The sequence below is a fragment of the Schistocerca gregaria genome, chromosome 2 (genome assembly GCF_023897955.1).
Source record: "Schistocerca gregaria isolate iqSchGreg1 chromosome 2, iqSchGreg1.2, whole genome shotgun sequence".
In the NCBI taxonomy this organism is placed as follows: Eukaryota; Metazoa; Arthropoda; class Insecta; order Orthoptera; family Acrididae; genus Schistocerca; species Schistocerca gregaria.
This window is the reverse complement of record NC_064921.1, coordinates 670,751,426-670,775,311: the sequence shown is the minus strand read 5'-3', so window position 1 is coordinate 670,775,311 and position 23,886 is coordinate 670,751,426. Positions and strand designations below refer to the sequence as shown.

At 38.2% G+C, this 23,886-nt stretch overlaps 1 protein-coding gene and 1 pseudogene across 3 annotated transcripts in view; one reads left to right on the top strand and one right to left on the bottom strand.

Moving 5' to 3' along the window:
* Positions 1–23,886, bottom strand: part of LOC126334715 (multiple inositol polyphosphate phosphatase 1) — a 289,351-nt gene that overhangs the window by 7,134 nt on the left and 258,331 nt on the right. For all 3 annotated transcript variants that reach the window (XM_049997226.1, XM_049997228.1, XM_049997229.1), the window contains 2 exons: positions 2,032–2,141; positions 995–1,198 (listed from right to left, as the gene is read on the bottom strand). In XM_049997226.1, the coding sequence (XP_049853183.1) occupies positions 995–1,198; positions 2,032–2,141 (314 nt within the window). The remainder of the gene's footprint in view (positions 1–994; positions 1,199–2,031; positions 2,142–23,886) is intronic.
* LOC126337406 (5S ribosomal RNA) lies at positions 16,332–16,449 on the top strand (annotated as a pseudogene).

Genomic DNA, 23,886 nt, shown 5'->3' with positions numbered 1-23,886 from the left:
AAATAAGTATATTTCAGCAAAATTTTTTAATAATTAATACATTTCAGCAAAATTTGTTACATAAGCCCCAAAATATCTGAATATACAGGTGTTCTAAATATATTAATGATTGTGTGTGAGATAATCACATAAAGACGACAAAAAGTGCAAAAATTATGACTGCAAACAAAAACTTGTTGTGTGACTATAGATGTGCTAGACACAACATTCTAATAACCTCTCCAACACACATATTTATGGCCTATTGTGTTACCATGGAATAGATAAAACATGTCCTGCCATATTTTACCTCACTGAAAAACGAACACTAAACCAAGGATGTTTTGTTTACACCTGGATAGAATAATGAAAAAAATAAAAGTGAGGCAAGAAAAAAGCAGCAGATCTGAGATACATAGTAGAATATTTATTTATTTATTTATTTATTTTCTGCCCATATAACAAAAAGTTTTCAGACATTGTCAGGAAAATTTAGATTACATTACATTACTTGATGCTAACAAAACTTTGAACAGTATATTTCTTGCTTTGTTGCATGTGAAAGTATAATACTGTAGATTTTTTTAGTTTGATACTTACAATTTTTTGCTTCAATTTTATTTACTTCATTCCCTATCCAAATATAAATATAGCATTCTTACACTAACACAGCAGTTTTCATCAGGAAAGTGGCAAACATATGTCGGTCAATTGAATTTTTGAAATAGCTGTTTCTTTATTTTATATTTATTGAACAAGATTTTCTAAAGTATGAGTAAAGCTACATTTTTTTGTAAAAACTTTCACCGGGTTGATATGGTATTATTGGAAAATAACACATTGGGAAAAAAGCTAAATTCTAATTTTTAAATGCTAAATTTTCAAACTTTATTTGCTGATTTCATGCAACTCCAATAAGGATAGGCATCATACATCAAGTAAAATGAGTAATTACTGTGACTATTTTATAGGTGACAGATTGCATATAAAATATTGAAACAATTTTAATACTTACTTCAGAAAAACTGCAGCAATGTTAGTTGCAAATGATCCAATCTTAGAAATTCTCCATTTCCGTTTTTGTGTTGTGTTATAACCATCATGTGTTAGAGGTTCACTGTCTTTGGCTATACCCATACGTGATTGCATCATGTGCAACATACTTGAATGTGAGAAGTAAAAAACCCCTTTAGCACTAGTTTTATTAGACTCAAGATTTCTGAAACAAAATTCCTGGTTAGTAGTTTATACATTGGCAAAAATACTTATACTATTTAATATTCGGAATGGTTTAAAACAAAAAATTCTTACAGCATTCATACTTTTCTGTTTCTTATACTACCTTCAACAATCAGTAACAAAAATACTGAACAATAATGTACTAAATATTGATATAAAAAGCTATTCCTAAGACTCCACAATGAGTATTTTTTCTGTACATGACATTCAGGAGTTGCGTAGTAAATAACATCAGCAGAACGAACAGTGATTCTTTTTGGAAACTTCTTTTTATTTGAGAAGGAGAGGGAAGCAGTAACAGAGATAGGCGAAAAAAAAATCAGACTGAAACAAAGGAATATATTAAAGGGAACAGAGTAAAATGTAATGAAAAAAATAATAGTGGAGAGACTATTTATTTTATCATTTCATTGGTGAGCATAGTCCTTCACATTATTGCTTTTATTTCTAGAATGGATCTCCATTGTCATAAAAACTTTTGAAATGTGTTAAACAGAGGGCATGTTCAGCTCATATATGTAGCTAACGGGTCAGAAAACATAGCTGTAATTTAATTTCAATATTGCACTTAAATAGCCTGCATTACATTCAAAGAACGTAAGAGTAGAATACTGTTACATCAAAATATGTATGTTCCATTGTATAGTGGAAATTATAATCCACAACTAATGTGGAAACTGCACATGATGCTCTAGTCTATACTGTGTTTCAAATGAAGAATGTTGATTGCATAGCAGAAGACTAAATTACTGCCATTGTTACTGTTGTATCATAAGGCTTTGACTAAATTCAAAACAAACACAAACAACTTACTGAAAATGATCCATGAGATCTTTAAGAGTAGTGCAACCCAGTTCAACATTTATATCGTGGCCATATCCACTTTTGTAGTAGTACTTGAGGTCTTCCTTGTATTCCATAACCTTAATAAAAATTTGACCATTAGTGGACAATTCATATTTTCATGATGTGCTTAACTTGGGATGTATTTACACTTAAATACACTGCAAATAATATCATGGTATCACATAATAATTTTTGAACTGTCATTAGAATTTCTCGAAAATTACTGAATATAGTGGCACTAATGAGACAAGCTCGTAATTCTTTACTCTTGTTTCATTTCCTTTTTGTGAAGTGGCTTACCACCAGCATGCTTAAATCCCTCTCAAAAAGTGCCACTGTAAAAGAACCAATTACTTTTAGAGAAAACCTTAGCAGTATGGCATCTTGGATAATATGCCAGAATCCCATCTCAAGAACAAAAGCAGAAAATAATTTTTGAAGCTGAGGATTGTATGTTGGGAGTAGCTGCTACATCATGTAGGTGTTATTCATCATAGACTCCCACAGCATTCTGTACTGGACCCTTAAATGTTTTTTACTGATGCAGCTAGGAATCATAACGAGTGCTATGTCACTATATTTGCAGATGACACCTGCAAAATCTGTCAACGATAGCCATGGACAACATTTTATCAAACAATTTTAACTGTTTTATGTTTAAATTCCTTTCTGCCTACCCAAGCAAGATAAGTTGCATGACATTTTGATCAAGTTACAAAAGACTCAGAGGAATACTCTGATGTTTGATGATCAAGAGTTACAGAGAGCTGAGCGCACAAAGTTCCTGATCCTTCATGTAAACAGCAAACTTAACTGGAAAAATCACATACTTTTAATTGTGAAAATGTTGAGCTTAGATGCTTTTGCACAGCTTATTTTGCTAATGTGCACTCATCCTGTCATACAGAATTAATGACTCATGTGGTTGCAGCACAATGTATAAAATCATATGATGGCAACAGAATGCAGTATGTGACTACAGGGTCTGGATGTTGACCTGAAACCAAGGCCATTAGAGAGGTGTACCTCAAGGATCTATATTTGGTCCACTTTTGTTCACTCTTTTTATAAGCAATATTGAAGTCAGTGAGAAGGAACAAAAAAGTACTACTGGCTGATGACATATGTAAATGTATAAAAAATTAAGGAAATGGAAAGCAACATGTTTATGTCAATAAACAATACAGAGCATTGACTCAAACAGAATGACTTAATTATAAATCTTTATTTTTTTTTAAAAAAAAGACAATGTTTATATGTCCTTGAATAGAAAAAAGATAGATCACATACTTAGGTGAAACAAGACTGGAAAAGGTATCACTATAAATATTTTGGGAACTATATTAGATAACACGCTCCAATAGGGATAGCATACAGACAATGTACCCTGATCAGCCACAACATTATGACCACCGACCTATTATAGACATAAACCCAATCCAAGTGATAGCAGCATCGTTGGGTTGGGCAACCACCCCTCATTACAGATGTTCGACATTTTAGGCAGGACAGACTGGTAAAACAGGACAGGCAGTGAACTGTGGTGGAATTAACATCAGACTTCAATGCTGGGTAGAGTACAAGTGTGTCTGAACACACACTACACCGAATACTCCTAATGATGGGCCTCTGTAGCTGATGACCCACATCTCTGCCAATGTTAACAGTACAGTTTTGGCAATTATGACTGCAATAGGCACATGACCATTGGCACTGGATGTTGGTACAGTGAGAGAGCATTGCATGCTTTCACAAACCCTGGTACCTTCTTCACCGTACTGATGTGAGGGCACAAATCAATCATCCTCCAGGGAAACAGCTGCTTGATAACTGTACTGTGGGATGGATATAAGCTGGTGGCAGCTGCATTATACTTGGGGAAATTCATATGGGCATCCAAGATTCCAGTGGAGCTTGTGTAAGGCACCATGATGCCCAAGGAGTGTAGCAAACTGGTTGCAGTCAACGTATACCTCTTCATGATGATCATGTTTACCGATGGCAGTGGCATTTTTCAACAAGATAATGCGCCATGTTACAAGGCCTAGAATGTGATGGACTGTTTTGAAGAATGCATTGGTGAGTTCTAATTGATGTGATGACCCCCCACCCTGCTGCTCCGCCCCCCCCCCCCCTCCCCCGTCCCTCCCCCAGAATATATGGGAATTAGGTGACTTCTGTGTGCAGATGTGGTGCCAACTCCCTCAAGCGACCTACCAAGGCCTCATTGCTTCCATGCCATGATGAATTGCCACTGTTATCTACGCAAAATCACAATGTTCTAGCTGATCAGTGTGTGTGTGTTCCTTTACAAAGGAAATCCCAAATCCTTGTACCACTGAAAATATGAATGTAATAAGTGTCAGTGGTGTTGAGAAACAGCTGAAATAGTTACAAATGAACAAACCTCCAAGATCTGATGAAAATTCTGACAGTTTCTATAATGAATATGGGGCTGAGTTAGATATATTGGACCAAAAACTGTGCTCAATATTTGGAAGAAAGCACAGGACACACCAGCCTGTACCAAGGCTAGTAAAAGTGATCCACAAAACTGCCACCCAGTATCCTTGACTATGATTATTTGTAGAATCTTAGAACATATTCTGAGTTCAAACATAATGAGATATCTCAAACAAAATGATCTGCTCTATGCCAACCAGTGTAGATTCTGAAAATATGAATCATTTTAAACCAAACGCACATTCTTATTACAGACACTCAATTCAATTTATTGCTCATAACATGTAATTTTACATGCATGTGCTTTTTCAACTAAGCATAAAGTTTTTATAATTACAATTTTTTTTAGTTTACATTATTTCTTATTAAATTTTAATTCATTATAAATTCTGGTTATAAGGGCATTTTTGAATAAGCCACTGCTTGACTCACTTTTTAAAAATATCCCCTGTCAATATCTTAACTTCATTTCATAATAAGTTATTAAAAACAGCTCCTTTGATATAGATGCTTTTCACTGTTGAAGTTAATCTTCTGTTAAGCATATGAAAATCTCTTCTATTCCTTGTTTCATAGTTGTGAATATCCATATTTCTTTTTGTGATCTTAGGGTTTTCTTTCACTAGCATTATAGTTTCTAGTATATACATGGCATTAACTGTGAGAATATTGTGTCTAATGAATATGGGTTTGCAAGAAGTTCCTGATTTACTTTTGCTAGAATCCTCAAGGCTCGGTTCTGCAGTATGAAAACTATTTTCACATTAGTTTGGCATGTCCCACCCCACAGTACTATTCCATAAGACAAGAAAGGATTCACCAATGCATAATATACAGTCCTTAGGATTTCAGAATTAAGATATGGTGATAATCTTCTGGATTGGGTCTTATATTTTTACAGACATAATCAGCTTACTGTTTCCATAAAAGTCGATCACCTATGCACAATCCCAAGAATTTACATTCTGTACAGGTTGTTGGTAGAATTTCATCAGTCACAGTATTTTGTCTTTTAGTTATTATTTATTTATTTATTTTCGAGTTCTGTGGATCCTTGATGCGAATGTATCACTAGGATGTAGAACGTGTCAGGTTATTACAGAAATAGCCACATGTAGATGATCATGAAGCATCCAATTTAACATATATAAGCAGATGCATGAAAAAGGACATCCACATGTCAAATAATTACACACAAAAATTCAGATAACAGCACAGATAATAGTACAGTAATGACATAGATGATTGCATAAATAATAGTGCAGTAATGACACAGATGATTACATAAACAAATTTAAAGTAATTCATCTAAAAATATCCTGCCAACAAGTGATATGCTAATCTACATAATCAGTTCTATTAGAAATGCATAAAATTAAACACAAATTCAAGAAGTATTACACATTATCAAAGAATTACTGTAAAGAATAGAAAGAATTAGCCAAAAGATAAAGTTTTAGTTCTGCTTTGAATTTAGTAAGATCCCCAATGACTGATTTAATATGGCAGGGAAGTTTATTGAACACTTTTATACTTGAATAATGGTCTCCTTTCTGTACCATGCTGATATTTTTAAAATCTTTGTGAAGATCATGTTTTCTTCTTGTATTGTGAGCATGGTACGCACTATTCATTTTGTAAATTGCATAATTTTTGTTCACGAAGCACAATAGTGACAAGATGTATTGACAAGGGATGGTGAGGATCCACAGCTGTTTGAATAAATTTCTGCAAGAAGATCTAAGATGCATTCTACTCATAACCCTGATAACTCTCTTCTGTGCAACAAAGACTTTATTTGCTTGTGGTTGATTTCCCGAGAAGATGATGCCATATGTCATAAGTGAATGGAAATAACCAACATATGCAGCTTTGATTCTTTCCATGTCACAAACAGATGCAATCGACCAAATGGCAAATGATGTTGAATTTAGTCTTTTACATAGGTCAGTCATGTGGGCAGACCAGTTCAGTTTGTTATCAATATGTAAACCCAGAAATTTGGAACTTTCACTATTTCCTTGTCTCCACATTTTATTTCAGCATTTTCCAATTTTTTGTTTACTGTTTGAAACTGAATGAAATGTGTCTTATTAACATTGAGGGACAGACAATTTGCAATGAACAAGTGTAGAACTTCTTGGAATATAGTGATCACAGCATTCACCAGACTGCAGTTGGGTACCTTGTCAATCATAATGGTTGTGTCATCTGCAAATGGGGTGAAGTGTGCTTCTTGGGTCACACACCATGGGAAGTCATTTACAAAGATTAAGAAAAGTAAGGGACCAAGCACTGAGCCCTGCAGCACTCCACGTTTTAATGTCCCGCAATCAGAGCTGGCAGGTGCCTTTGCACAATTGTTTAATACTACCTTCTGATTTCTGTCATCTACATATGACTCAAGCCACTTCCCTACTTTATCTTTTAAGCCATAATGCTCAGCCTTTCTTAGTAGAATCTTGTGATCTATACAGGCAAATGCTTTTGACGGATCACAAGAGATTCCAACTGGTGACATTTTCTGGTTTATTGATTCAAAGAGGTAAATGACAAATGAGAAAATGGCTTGTTCAGTTGACACCCTTTTGGAATCCAAACTGATTTTTACTAAGGATGTTATAGTTATTAAGGTGAGCCATGACTCTATTGTACATAAGTTTCTCAAGGATTTTTGAAAGACTTGTTAACAATGAAATTGGGCAGTAGTTGGAAACCTCTGCTTTATCACCCTTTTTGAAGAGTGGTTTAACAACTGCAAATTTTAGTCTATTAGGGACAGTACCTTGATTTAGAGATTCCTTAAATATGTGACACAGAACTTTAAGAATATATTTGTGGCAATGTTTCGGTACTTTGGTAGATATATTGCCCACACCAGTGGAATATTTGTTTTTCATTTGGCATATCATCTTCTCAATCTCATCTGCTGTGATGTAGGGTATATACATCAGGCTAATTTTTCTCTGCACTGCTTTTTGTAGAAGGTTCATGGCTTCATCCATAGACCCTTTATATCCAATTTGATCCACTGCTGTCAGAAAATGATTGTTGAAGATACTGGCCACTATTTCCCTTCATCTACCATGCTTCCATTGTGACACACTTGGATACTGTCTGTATCCTATGAAACTTTTCCTGTCTCTCTTTTTACCACCTTCCAGATTGTTCTTATTTTATTATTTTATCTGTCAGTTTCAGATTTGATAAACATACTCTTGGGTTTTTTAATAACATTTTTAGGATGTTACATTACAATCTACAGTGTTTCCTATCCTGAGCTTTATCAGAATTTCTGAGTGAAACATAAAGCATTCTCGTTTTCTGCATGAAGTTTTTATTCCCTTAGTGAGCCACTGTCTCCTACAATCATTCTGGTTTGTACTTTTTGAAATTTTCTTAGGAATTAAAGCTTCAAAAAGAGTAACAAATTCATTTAGGAAAAGGTTGAATTTATCATTTATATTTTTAGCCTGATATAGTGCCTCAAAATCTAACTGCTCCAAATGCCTTCTGAAGGTTTCCAGATTCTCACTGTTGATTAACCTGTATGGTCTACTGATAGATCTGCTCTTGTTAGGAGGGCTTACATCATGTATTTCCAACAGCTGCCAATCATGGTATGAGAGACCATTTAAGATTTTTGTTACAAATATATTTTCGATTCTATTATTATCTACAAAAATATTGTCCATCAGACTTGTACAGTTCTTTGTTACCCTGGTGGGAAAGTCAACAACTGTCCTCAGATTGAAAGAATTCATTACATTCTCAAACTCTGTTCTATCATTGTTACAGGTAAGAAAATGTACATTAAAATCACCAAGCATTATTATTTCTTTGGTTTTTGAATTCAAGTAAGTTAAAAGTGATTCTACTTGCTCGAAGAATACACTGACTTTTCCTGAGTGAGCTCTTTAGGAAGCAATAACATAAATAGGCAATGTATTGACAAGGACGTCAATGCAACAAACCTCAAAATGCTGGTCAACACAATATTTTTTTACATCCATAGATTTGTACACTGTATTATTTCTAAAATACATTATCATTCCTCCTTTGTCCATTTTACTTCAAATATAAAAAGTTGCTAAGTTGTACTTATATAGTTGCATCATTTCAATCCTTTCCTTCATGTGACATTCAGTAAAACATAAAATATGGGCATTGTTTATTGCATCACTGTCATAAATGCAAACAGACAACTGGTCCAGTTTGTTCCTTAGACCCATAATATTTTGACGAAATAAGTGAAGTTTGTCATTTCCTAAACTCTTTGATTCAATGGCACTTCTTTGTTGCGAACTGGAATTAGAGATTATTGCAGGTCTACCTGAAGGTATCTGCCTTATGTTAGTCTTGGAACTTTGGCCAGGTACCAAAAATCCTGTAGAGTTGTATGTTTCCTGGTTCTTGTGCTTCTTCTGTTACTGCTGATGATGGTGAAGCTGCTGCAGTCTTTCACTGTTGAAGACTGAGGAGTGGCCAATACTGATGAAAGGTCCTGAACCACTGATAGTTTCATTTAGGAAAAGTGAAAAATGCCACAACTGATAATATAACCAAATTCCTTGAGAAAATCTTTCCAGGATATAGCAACTTTCATGTAGAAAAACTGGAATCAAAGGGTGTGAACAGCAGCTTCAAGATTGGTGTGGACTTCCATCTAAAGCACAAGGTGATGGACACAACACTATGGCCAAAGAATATTGTTGTCAGGTGTTTTTTGTTTCGGAGATTGACCAGTGACCCAGTAAAATAGTGCCTGAAATAAAAACCCAAGGCCCCATAATATCTCACAGAAGTAACAGTAGAGATATTAGTTATATGCCCATAGTTATAACAGTTGTTAATATACAGTGTTTAAGAACCAAGGTGGACCTTCTATCATTCTTTGTAGAAGAAGTCAAACCAGATGTTTTATGTATCTGTGAACACTGGTTAGATGAAGCAGAAGGTGACTATTACAGAGCCATTGAATATTTGGACATGGTAAATTGTTGGTATTGAACTACCACAATTCATGGTGGTGTATCTGTATATACAAGCAAGACTCTTAGTGTAAAGGAAATAGACTTAAAAAACATTTCCACAGATCTAGATCTAGAATTAGCTTCACTAGTGTTAACAGATAATGACCTTATTATTGTCTCTGTGTACCACTCATCAGTTGGTAATTTTGAAAACTTTATTGCACAAATGGAAACCTGTTTGTCCTACCTAACACATCTTAAATCTAAAATTTCACTGTGTGGAGATTTCAACATTCATATAAGTGATGGAGGCACTAAAGAGAGAGTCTTCATGACTTTGATAAATAGTTATGGGCTTTTTGTTGCAAACTGACTGCCAACAAGAGGTGATGCCTGCCTAGACACAGTTATCACTACCTCAATATCTGGGACTATAATATCAGTGTAGTTGCTGACCATAATGCATTGGTAATGGAAATAAGTGTGAAATGCTTGAGTCAACTGCAACGAAGCTCATGGCACTCCAGTCCTGTGTTAAAGGATCATAAAAGTAGAAAGACTAAATTACCTTAAAATAGCCCTGTCAAGTGTAAACTGGCAGCAAAAAATTGCAGGAATGGGGGCCAGTGCCTCATTCAAATGTCTGTGCCAATGATTAAAAGCTAAATTTGATGATTTATTTCCAGAAATCCACAAGAAGTATCCTACAGGCAAAGTTAAAGGAAGGGACAAATGTACTACAGGGAAGATGTGGTATACCCCTGAGCTAAACAAATTAAAATGCATTGTGCTGATTTTCAGGGACATTATGAAAGCAGCTAGAGGTCTCCCATCTAAAGACCTGCTTCATTGCAATTATGTAAGAGCCAAACGAATTTACAGAAAGCAAAAGGAGGAGGCAAAAAAGAGATACAATGAGAGGTTCATTAAAGAGGCTCAAAATCCATGCAGAGCAGCTTGGAATCTGGTAAACGAGTGCAGAAAAAAGCCCACCTCAGCCTTAAATTCTGGTAGCCCTTCAATCAGCACTTTGTTAGGATAGTGAAAGATACTATTAATGAAATACGTGACTCAGGCTTAGTCCCGCAAGTAACATGAGAAATGTAACCAGTAGCACTTTTGAAATCTGGAAGGAAGTGTACCCTAAGGATATCATAAAAATAGTTAAGTAATACAAGAACTCAGAGAGCAAATATATCTATGGTATGTCTTGCACAATGCTGAAGAAAATTATTCTAGAGCTTGCTCAATCATTATCTATAGCAATTAACAAATGCTTATCCTCTAGTGTCTTCCCAAAATTTCTTAAACTAGCACGGACAGTATCAACCTACAAAAAAGGTGACCCGTATGAAGTGTCCAGCTACAGACCAATTTCCATCATTCCTACTTTGCTAAAGTTATGGAGTCTGTTATGAAGCTCCAGTTACAGAATTATTTTGAAGAAAATAAGCTCTTCCAGGACACACAGCATGGTTTTCACAAGGGAAAGTCAACGTTTACGGCAGCACTGGATTTAACCAGAAAAATAAGGCAAGGATTCGAAGACAGAGAAAGTGTGGCACTGGCACTCTGTGATCTTAGCAAGGCATTTGACTGCATCCCACAAGATACTCCACAATAAATTGAAGTGTTATGGTGTCGGAGGTGTTGTTCTAGCAACTTTTCAGTCTTATCTAGAAAATAGGAGACAAGTGGTATCAATTCATGGAGCAACATCACAAGAACAAAAGCTGGAATTTGGAATACCCCAAGGGTCCATCATAGGGCCTCTCCTGTTCCTTATTTATGTCAATGATATGGGTTATAACAACAATATGTTACAGTTTGCTGATGACACCTCCCTTTTTGCCAAAGGAGGAACTGCTGCAGAATCAGTCCAAGAAACAGATGTACTCTTCCAAAACATTAAAGAATGGTTAATCGAAAATAAAATGAAAACGAATGAAGGAAAAACACAACTTCTGATATGAGCCCTTGCCTTTTCAATAAAGTTATCTATCTCTTCAACTAGGCTGGGCTCATTGTCTGCATAGGAAACACCAGATGTATCATTTGCATGCATAGTGATCAATTGCTTATTGTGAAGAGAACTTGGGAAATTATTTACACAGCATATGAATAGGAGCGGACCTAAAATAGAGCCCCGAGGAACACCAAAATATATATTTCTTATACTTGACCTTCTCCTCTCCCGTATTTCTCCATTAGGGTACATAATCTCCGGGTACTGTTGTCTACTCTTTAAATATGTTTCTAGCAGTTGCACGAGTTTTCCAGTGATACCACTCTTCACTATTTTTGATAAGAGCATGTTATTATGTACTCTGTCAAAAGCCTTTGAGAGGTCCAGGAATACTCCTGATGCTTGGGATTTTTCATTCATTTTTTTCAAGTACACTATGAACAAATTTTACTGCTGCTGACATGGTACTTCGATCTATTCTGAAACAATGCTGGAAATCACTTAATATGTCAGCATTATTGTAATGTTCCAAGATTTTTTTAAAAAATATTATTTTCTCTATCAGTTTGCTGGAAGTTTAGATTAGGGCAATGGGTCTGTAGTTCTGTACATGCTTCATTGCCTTCTTTTTGTGTATTGGTTTCACCACAGATAGTTTCAACTTGTCAGTGAACACACCATCCTTGAGAACACAGTTTATTAGAGGAACTACTGGTTTCATTACAAGCTTTGTATCAAGATATTCAGGTAGATATAGCATTTCATAACTACCTAAAAGTATTTGACATCTATGCTTTAGAGGGACCACTTTTTTCGCTTTGTGATAGATGGCACTGTAATAGTCACAAACATATGGCTCACAATTTTAGACTAACAGTAGGTTTTTTAAATTAAAATACAAATGTAGGTAGGTTTGAACATTTTATTGTGGTTGTTCTAATGTGATACATGTACCTTTGGGAACCTATCATTTCTGAGAATGCCTGCTGTTACAGTGTGATTACCTGTAACTACCACATTAATGCAATAAATGCTCAAAATGATGTCCGTCAACCTCAATACATTTGGCAGTACGTGTAATGACATTTCTCTCAACAGTGAGTAGTTCGGCTTCTGTAATGTTCACACATGCATTGACAATGCACTGACGCATGTTGTCAGGCATTGTCAGTGGCTCTCGATAGCAAATATCCTTCAACTTCCCCCACAGAAAGAAATCCGGGGACATCAGATCCGGTGAATGTGTGGGCAATGGTATGGTGCTCTGATGACCAATCCATCTGTCATGAAATATGATATTCAATACCGCTTCAACCACACACGACCTATGTGCTGGACATCCATCATGTTGGAAGTACATTGTCATTCTATCATGCAGTGAAACATCTTGTAGTAACATGGGTAGAACATTATGTAGGAAATCAGAATATATTGCACCATTTAGATTGCCATCGATAAAATGGGGGCCAATTATCCTTCCTCCCATAATTCTGCACCATACATTGACCTGCCAAGGTCACTGATGTTCGACTTGTAGCAGCCATCATGGATTTTCTGTTGCCCAATACTGCATATTATGCCGGTTTACATTACCGCTGTTGGTGAATGATGCTTCATTGCTAAATAGAATGCGTACAAAAACTCTGTCATTGTCTCATAATTTCTCTTCTGCCCAGCAGCAGGACTGTACATGATGTTCAAAGTCATTGCCATGCAACTCCTGGTGCATAGAAATATGGTACGGGTGCAATCAATGTTGATGTAGCATTCTCAACACCGATGTTTTTGAGATTCCCAATTCTCGTGCAATTTGTCTCTGCTGATGTGCGGATTAGCTGCGACAGCAGCTAAAACACCTACTTGGGCATCATCATTTGTTGCAGGTCATGGTTGATATTTCACATGTGGCTGAACACTTCCTGTTTCCTTAAATAACATAACTATCCGGCGAACAGTCTGGACACTTAGATGATGTCATCCAGGATACTGAGCAGCATACATAGCACAGGCCTGTTGTGCATTCCGATCACAATAGCTATACATCAACATGATATCGACCTTTTCCGCAATTGGTAAACGGTCCATTTTGACACAGGTAATGTATATCGAAGCAAATACCGTCTGCACTAGTGGAATGTTACATGATACCACGTACTTATATGTTTGTGACTATTACAGTGCCATCTATCACAATGTGAAAAAAGTGGTCCAACTAAAACATTTATATTTCTTTATGAACTACACGAATATGTAATAAAAAATGGGGGTTCCTATTTAAAAAGACGCAGTTGATGTCCATTTGACCTATGGCAGGCCAACCATAGCACCATCTGGTTTCCCCCTTCAAGTTAGATGAGTTTCGTTCTTTGTAGTTTTTTCATTTGATACTTATTTTGTGAGATATTTGGCCTGATCACTATCAATGGACCACCCTCCATAACGTAAGTCCAAGATCATACCTGTCACAAATTGTCTAGTCAGACAAAAATTCATATAATTGTTTCTCAATACATTGTTTCTCTGGCACACTTCATTATAAAGAACACTACTCTTTTTGAAAGCAACTCAACAGTCTACATGTATGACACCAAACATAACAATGACATATACTACCAACATAAAATTCTGTCCTTGGTGCAGAGAGATGCTACGCATGCCAGAACAAATATGTTAAGCTTTCTTTCTACTGAGCTTAAAAAGTTAAGAAATAGAAAATTTACATTCACAGCTAAACTATGCCAATTGTTCTTGAATCTATCTTCCTATTCTACTGAGGATTTTGTAAATGAAAGCTTACAAAGATCAAGGTTATAGACTGTGGTCACGAGTGTGTGACTTGTGCTTGTGTGTATGTTATCCACTTTAGAAGAGGCCCTTTTTGTTGAAGGTTCACATCTCACATGTTTATGGTGACTTACAAAAGAAAAGATATAGTTAAATAGATTTATGATCATCAAATGTCAATAGAGGTACCATATTTTATGTAGATGAGCTTATTTTCTTTCAGTTACTGTGCCGTGCAAATATAGAGAATGTTTCATTGTTGCCGTGACAGGCCTCTTAGGGTTGTGGAGTGAACTTAGTAGATTAAGTTTTGATAAGGAACCCTTGTACAGAAATGCACTATTTGGATGTAACATATGTTTGTAGACTAAATCAATTTAAAATATCCTGCTTCATGGTATTCAGAAAGTGGGAACAATAATCTCTGACCTGTGTGCTCTACAGCAGCCCATGGCATGAAAAAACTTTTAAGTACTCATCATTGGTTTCTCTTCAACATGATGTAGGACATCTTCTTCAAACCTGCGAGTGCAACTCATTGATGGAGTACCACAATCAACCTTCCTCATTGCAAACATACCAGTTTCTCACAGCTGTTGCTGTGGTCAGACAAAAGTGGTATGTGATGTCGTAATGCCAAAATAGACTGATGATGGTGCCCTCTTTTCAGTTTTTGTGTGACCTGTGAAGTGGTGGATCTGAAAGTGATCCAAACTTCAAACTTATTTTCCATCCATTAGTACATTTCTGGACATCGGTTCCTTATCAAAACTTTATCTATTATGTCCTGCATACAGCCCTAGCAGCCTGTAATAGGAATTGTGAAACATACTGTATATTTTTATTATGTATGTATTGATGAGCTGATTGCCCAGATGTGTGATAACAATAGTTTTGTCAAACTATTCTGATGAAGCCATCATTGAAGTGTGAAGATAAAATTCATTTTTTTATTTGTAATAGTGAACCATCTGTTTATAGTTCTGTTGAGTAGTAAATTGTAATTGAATATGCATGTAAATATATGTAAACATAATCTGGATATTTTTGACATCCACAGCATGCTCATAACTTTATGGAACATGCATAAATAAATAAAAATCTGGATAAGTGCAAGTAGAATTCTTGCATCAAGGGTTCCATACAAACTTTATTATGTTTGTAGATAGAATGAGAATTTTACAATTTTTGCCTGTTATCAATATCAATTCTAATAAGATAGCAGAATATGTGACACAGACGACCAAACATTTTGATAGCACTGATGTAGAAGCTTACATTTTTTTACTCCACCAAGACTTTGTGTGATATAAATTCCAACTTGGTGCAACAAGCTTTCCTGAGAAAAAGGGGTCTTAACAGACGGACAGACAGACAACAAAACCTACCCACCTCATTTTTCTGATTTTGGTGCTATCTTTGATCATTCGATTGTCTGTCTTTACAGAAATGTCATCTTCATGATTCATATTTCTTGTCTCACTCTTTGCTATTTTCCAAATTGTCCTCATCTTGTTACCAGAGGAATTTACTCTTTCTTGAAAGTACACTTTGATGAACAGATGACTTGCTTAGAATTTCACAATAAACTTTGTAACATGGTTTAACTATGTCAAGTCTTTTCTGAAGGTATTTGTCTGGAGTGTAGCCATGTGTCCCAGTAAAACACTGGCAGTAAACAGGTACTGAATAGAAATAGGGAGACAAGTACTTTGTGGCATAACTTGAATAAAAGAAGAGATCAGTTGATAGGACATATTCTGAGACATCAAGGAGCACCAATCTGTTACTGGAGGGAAGTGTCAGGTAAAAATTGTAGAGAGAGCAAGATATAAGCAGATTCAAAAGGATGTAGGTTGCAGCAGCTATTCAGAGATGGAGAGGCTTCCATAGGATGGAGTAGCATGGAGAGCTCCATCAAACCATTCTTTGGACTGAAGAACACAACAACAACAGTAAGTATTTGTGCAACCTCACAGACTTCATAGAATACAGTGAATTACTCACTGAAGTGCCAACAAGACTGGTATAGGAAAGCATATTCAAATACAGAGATATGTAAATAGGCAGAATACAGTGCTACCAACATCCTGGCCATGGTGGTAACACCGGTTCACGTCAGATCACCGAAGGTAAGCACTGTTGGGCTGGGTTAGCACTTGGATGGGTGACCATTTGGTCTGCCAAGTGTTGTTGGCAAGCACGTTGCACACAGCCCTTGTGAGGCAAAATTGAGGAGCTACTTGATGGAAAAGTAGCAGCTCTGGTCTCAGAAACTGAAATACGGCCAGGAGAGCAGCGTGCTGACCACATGTCCCTCCACATACACATCCAGTGATGTCTAGGGGCTGAGGATGACATGGCAGCCAGTTGGTACTGTTGGGCCTTCATGGCCTGTTCGGGAGGAGCAGAATACTGTGCTGTGGTCAGCAAAGCCTATATAAGGCGACAAGTGTGTGGCACAGTTCTTAAATCAGTTACTGCTGCTACAATGGCAGGTTATCAAGATTTAAGTGAGTTTGAACATGGTGTTATAGTTGGCACAAGAGTGATGGGCCACAGCATCTCTGAGGTAGTGATGAAGTGGGGATTTTCCCATATGACCGTTTCACGAGTGTACCATGGATATCAGGAGTCCAGTAAAACATCAAATCTGTGACATTGTTGCAGCTAAAGATCCTGCAAGAATAGGACCAATGATGACTGAAGGGAATTATTCAACATGACAGAAGTGCAACCCTTCTGCAAATTTCAATTCTAGACCATAAAAAAATGGTAGCATGTGAACTATTCAACAAAACATCATTGTTATGGGCTTTTGGAGCCTAAGGCTAACTCATGTACCCTTGGTGACTGCATGACACAAAGCTTTACTCCTCACCTGAAGCCCTCAACACCAACATTGGACTGCTGATGACTGGAAACATGTTGTGTGGTGGGATGAGTCTGTTTTCAAATTGTATCAAGCAGGTGGATGTGTACAAGTATGGAGACAACCTCATGAATCCATGGACCCTGCATGTCAGCAGGGGACTGTTCAAGCTGGTGAAGGCTACGCAATGGTGTAGGGCATGTGCAGTTGGAGTGATATAGGACCCCTGATGCGTCTAGGTACGACTCTGGCAGGTGACACGTATGCAAGCATTCTGTATATGATCACTGCATCTATTCATGCCCTTTGTGCTTTCTGATGGACTTCGGCAATTCCAGCAGGAGAATGTGAGACCCCACATGTCCAGAATTGTTACAGAGTGGCTCTAGGAGCACTCTTCTGAGTTTAATCACTTCTGCTGGCTACCAAAATTCCCACACACATGAACATTATTGAGTATATCTGGGATGCCTTGCGACTTGCTATTCAGAAGAGATCTCCACCCCCTCATACTCTTACACATTTATGGACAGCCCTGCAGGATTCATGGTGTTAATTCCCTCCAGCACTACTTCAGGGTTTAGTCAAAGTCCATGTCATGTTGTGTTGTGGCCGTTCTCCTTGCTCAGAGGGCCCTACATGTTATATATACATATATATATGATGTAAATAAAATAGAAAGAAACTTCCACATGGGAAAAATATATTAAAAGCAAAGATTCCAAGACTTACTAAGCGGGAAAGTGCCGGCAGACAGGCACATGAACAAAACACACAAACACACACACACAGAATTACTAGCTTTCGCAACCGATGGTTGCTTCTTCAGGAAGGAGAGGGAAAGACGAAAGGATGTGGGTTTTAAGGGAGAGGGTAAGGAGTCATTCCAATCCCGGGAGCGGAAAGACTTCCCTTAGGGGAAAAAAAGGACAGGTGTACACTCGCACACACACACACACACACACACACACACACACACACACACACACACACACACACACACACATATCCATCCGCACATACACAGACACAGGCAGACATCTGCTTGTGTCTGTGTATGTGCGGATGGATATGTGTGTGTGTGTGTGTGTGTGTGTGTGTGTGTGTGTGTGTGTGTGTGTGTGTGCGAGTGTACACCTGTCCTTTTTTTCCCCTAAGGGAAGTCTTTCCGCTCCCGGGATTGGAATGACTCCTTACCCTCTCCCTTAAAACCCACATCCTTTCGTCTTTCCCTCTCCTTCCTGAAGAAGCAACCATCGGTTGCGAAAGCTAGTAATTCTGTGTGTGTGTGTTTGTGTGGTTTGTTCATGTGCCTGTCTGCCGGCGCTTTCCCGCTTGGTAAGTCTTGGAATCTTTGCTTTTAATATATATCTGTGTGTGTGCTCAGAATAATGCTTTGCACTCTCAAGTAATTTCTCATTAAGTTGTCAGTGGACATTAGACAGGAAATTGTAATATCCCATTTATGGAGATTTACAATTTCCTGTCTGATGTCTACTGACAACTTATGAAAAATTTTGCTTCAGAGTACTAAGCACTATTCTGAACATATCTATAGACACATTGAAGAGCCAAAGAAACTGGTGCACCAGCTCAATATCGTGTAGGCCCCTATGAGTGTGCAGAAGTGCCGCAACACGATGTGGCATGGACTTGACTAGTGTCTGAAGTAGTGCTGGAGGTAACTGACACCATGAATCCTGCAGGGCTGTCCATAAATCTGTAAGAGTATGAGGGGGAGGAGATCTCTTGTGAACAGCACTTTGCAAGTCATCCCAGATATGCTCACTAATGTTCATTTCTGGGGAGTTTGGTGACCAGCGGAAATGTTTAAACCCAGAACAGGGTTCCTCTAGCCACTCTGTAGCAGTTCTGGATATGTGGGATGTCACACTGTCCTGCTGGAATTGCTCGAGTCCACTGGAATGTACAAAGGGCATGAATAGATGCATTGATCAGGCAGGATGCTTACATACATGTCACCTCTCAGAGTTTGATGTAGACATATCAGGGGTCCCATATCACTCCAACTGCACGTGCCTTACATCATTACAGAGCCTCCACCAGCTTGAACAGTCCCCTGCTGACATGCAGGGTCCTTGGATTCATGAGGTTGTCTCCATACCCATACACGTCCATCCACTTGATACAATTTGAAATGAGACTCACCCAACCAGGCAACACTCCTATCTTTTTCTGCTCCCAGCTCCGGATCTATACAAAAATTATTTTTACTTTTAGTAATTTGTTTGTCAGTTTCCTATAGAAACTTATTATTAACCTGAACTACATTTAGGATGTAAATGATTTGGTGCCTGAGTGTGAGAATCCCTAGTTTCTCAAAGAGGCTTCTGCAAGATGTTTGGTTATTAATTTTACATAAAGCTTCTCTGTTTGGTGTTTCCACACTGAAACACATATTGTTTAATAAAAATAATATGAGAGTGAACCCTGGAGAATAACTGACAATTGAAATAAGTTGAGTGATGGTTGTAAAGCATTTGCATTGTTTGAGGCAGAAAGTGAATGTGGGGACTGGCCATCTAGCCTTGCCCATTCATACTGTGTGTGGACAGGAGGCCACTCCTTCAGCTGGTTATGAGCAGGCACATGGAAAAAGGGGTGTACTAGGTACTGGGCACTCTAATGTTATAGAGCATGTTAGAGAGCCCCTTAGGAAAATAGCACACAGGGCTGGAAAGAAATGCAATGTCTGCTCAGTGTGTCTGCCAGGGCGGCTCGTCTGAGATGTGGAGGAGACCCAGCCTGCAGCTATCAAGCATACAGAGCTCAGTCATCTTCAAGATGTGGTAGTGACCCCTATTGCTTGGGTTCTGAGGCCATTCTCAATTTCTACAGATGGATGTAAGAAGTAGTGAAGACTGCAGCCTAGGTCATGGGGTGCAAGTGGAACTCACAATTTGCAGTATCATTCCATGAACTGATTGGGTTCCATTGATCAGGAGTCAACTGGTGCGCCTCTAACAGAGGATTTGTTGATTCTGTGATGGTATAGGCTGCAGTTTTCTGGACCTTCATTATGGGGAGAAGTTATGTAGAATTGCCCTTGATAAGTCAGGGATGCACTACCAGGAAGCAGTTACTTGGACAGAAGGTTACTTGTGGAGTCCACATGGTTTTTCTTTAGGATAGGTGATAGTTTGTGGTCCACCAATCACTTCCTATTCCAGTCCTGTCACTGGCTTATCCTGCCCTATCAGAGGCTGGGCAACCTGTGAAAGTGGTTACGCTGTATGCTGTCTCTGCTGCAATCATTGTGCAGCTTTTTATGTTGATATGACTATCAACCAACTGTCCAGCACGATGAATTGTGACTGCATAACTGAAGCCAAGAGCAAAGTAGACCACCCTGTGCACAACATGCAGTTGAACTCAACATGCTTGATTTCAATACCTAAGCCATCTGGATCTTCCCCTCCAGCACCATCTTTTCAGAACTGTGCAGATGAGAGTTACCTTTACAATACGTTCTCTGCTCCTAAAATTATCCTGGTCACAGCCCACAGTAACCTGGTGTCACCACACCCTCCACCCAACAGTTTTCACCCACTCTGGCCTATCACCTTCTCTCTATTCTCATCTGCCATCCTTTTTGTGTGTAAACACACCCACCCATATTTTCCCTTCCCCACTCCTCTCTTTTTTGCTTCCTGTTGACCCCTCCCCCTTTCCCCATCTCCCTTCCCCAAAGGGACCTCCCAATGCTGCATCTGTTGGCAGTCTAGTCCCGTACACTCTGCCAGACAGTGATCTTCTCTCCCCCCACCCACACCCTCCTATCCCTTTCCCTTACATATCCCCTTCAGTCTGCTGCTTCCATTCTGTGTGACAGTTGCACTCTGGTACAAACTGCCAGAGATGACAGCCATGTGTGAGTGAGGTGCAATTACTTGGTGTGAATGAATGTGTGTGTGTATGTGTGTGTTTCCTTTTCCAATTAAGGCTTTGGCACAAAGCTAAAATGTAAGTGTCTTTTCATTGTGCCTATCTGCCACCTAACGTATTATATTGATGGTAAGTGACAATCTATCTTTTCCTTATATTGCTGAATGGATCCATCTTCTTTTTAACACCTGACTATGTCCCCTGCAAACAACTGACCACAAAATGTCACATGTCTGTTCCACCTGTCTACCAGGTCTTGTTTCACACTGCCAATAGAGTTCAATGCCAAATTCATTGCACCAGTACACTGTGTTTCTTTTTTTTAATCTGGTTTAGTAGTTACAAATCCGGTGGTCCTGTTACAGTGGTGACACCAGTTTCCATCAGGTCATCAAAGTTACATGTTGTCAGGCTTGACTGGCACTTGGAAGAGTGACAAACAAGGTCTGCCAAGCAGAGTGTACTCAGGCTTGTGAGGGCAGCTGAGGAGCTACTTGACTGAGAAGTAGTGGCTCTGGTCATGAAAACTGGCAGTGGCCGGCAGAGCAGAGTAATGTCCATATGCTTCTCATTATCAACTTCCTATGACTCCTATGGGCTGAGGGTGACACAATGGTCAGCTGTTAGTGTTGGGCTTCCAAGTTTGTTTTAATTGTTTCCAGTGATATAACAGCCCAGTTTTACTAGGGGAATCCTGTTACAGCTCCAATTTCAAGTGTCTTCTCCTCAGGAACTGTGCCGAATGTTATTGCAGGCCATGTAAATTACAATACCTGAATCACTGCTATGGACTTGGCTATCTCAGTGTCCAAGGCTGCCAAATATTTATTAACAGACCTGCTACATGTTTGTGTATTGTTTCTGTGAGTGATCCCATCCTCCAAATAAACAACATGTTGTATGTCATCAGCAGTGACATCAAGAGTTTATGAATTATGCTAGTAGAGTATGCAGTCTGAACTTATGCAACTCATACATTATCTGGGAAGTCAGCAATATCAGCAGCTGGCACAGTCAGTGAAATATGTAAGAATGGCAACAGCAAAAGCAGATGTTGTTCTTGTTAATAAAAAGCTCAGTGACAATACATTCTTCTCTGCCAGCACTCACTCCTTTCAATGAATGTTCAGGAATGGAAGTTCTACCTCTGACATTTATAACACTGTGGTCAAGCTTTTTATGTAACGTGACCAAGTCTTATTATAATATACTATGCTTGTTACAAAGACTAAAATCATTACCTGAACCTAATTCTTTGCATTTGTGTGAAGTTTGTGGCTTACTGACAGCACATTTCATCCATAAAGCACATGTCATAATTACACTCATCATACATTCTGGTCCTGATGGTCCATCTGGTGCCGACTGGCCACCATGTCATCTTATCCCTTATGGCATCCTCTTGATGCAGTATGGTCAAGGTGTCAATACACTATTTTTCCAGCCACTGTTGACTTCCCAGATCTCAAACCTGAGATCTCAGAAAGCTGAGTGCACCATGTGACAGTCGTCCCACCAGTGCAAAATTCCTGACAGTACCAGGAATTGAACCTGGGTCCTCTCCATGGTAGTCAGACATACTGACCTCTCAGCTACGTTGGTTACAGGTTGTAATAAATAGGTCAGAATTTCTACAGTGTCATAAGTTATCATTACAGACTTATAAGCCTTGGTTTGATAACTTGAAAGGGCTTAGCTTCCCTTGTCATTTTGTCAGAGCTAACCCTTAGTGCAAGTAATTATGCAGGTTTTTGCTCCATGACACTGTCTGCAACACAAAAGATTGAGAGATACAGATGGAAGTGTTAGTGATTTTGGCACTGTCCTTCTATGAAACTGTGGCAGTAGCTCAAGTACATGAAGTTCCCATAATTGCAGAGCAATATTCACAGTATGGATGGCAGATTGCAGCATTGAGTATGACACAATAACATTCTGGTTAGCTCTAAGCAGCTCTGTCAACATTGACACAAGGTGGATTTGGTCCTCTGTGTAACAAAAGGACAATTCTTAAACCACACAAAACTTCCCAATCTCAATCATTATCATCTGATTCTACTTAATAATCACCTACTTCTTCAAGGCTGCTATTGTATCTAATATGTTTTGAGACTTGTGCTTGGCATAGCTGCCATCATAACTGTACTGAATGCATTTACTGTCACAGAATTGGGCATATCCGCAATGTCTGCCAGACAGTAAAATGAAAATGCTCTGTATCTAATATGTATCTGATTTCATCTCCTTGGAATCCAGCATAAGGAACAGCACATAATTTATTTATTACATTGCATATTAAGAAATGATGATAAGCATAGAACCAAATGAAAGCAGAAAGTAGAGATTATGTGGTAAATAGTGTTGTGTTGTCCATATCACATATGACAGATCCATACCCTTCCAAGTTTTGAAAAGATCTTTGTCAAGAATTATCAGAATTATTTGCCCCCAGATTGGTTTGTGCTTCGTCACTACACATCTCTTTCCTTCCCTTAGCAACCCCATGATTTTTTCATGCCTGTTTATAGATACAGTCAAAGTTAAAATGCAGTTATTAGTGGATATTTGTGTCAGAAGTAAATTGCATCTGAATGATGATTTCAAAGATGCAATAAATTCTTAGTCAGAGATGGAAGAACGAAGGAAGGAAGATTAGATTTAACATCCCATCAACAGCAAGGTCATTAGAGTTGGAGAACAAGTTTTTATTGTTTTAAGGAAGGAGAAGGAAATCAGTCATGCCCTTTCAAAGCAAGCATCCTGGCATTTGCCTGGAGTCATTTAGGGAAATCACAGAAAACTATATCTGAATGGCTGGACTTGGATCTGAACCATCATCTTCCTGAATGCAAGTCCAG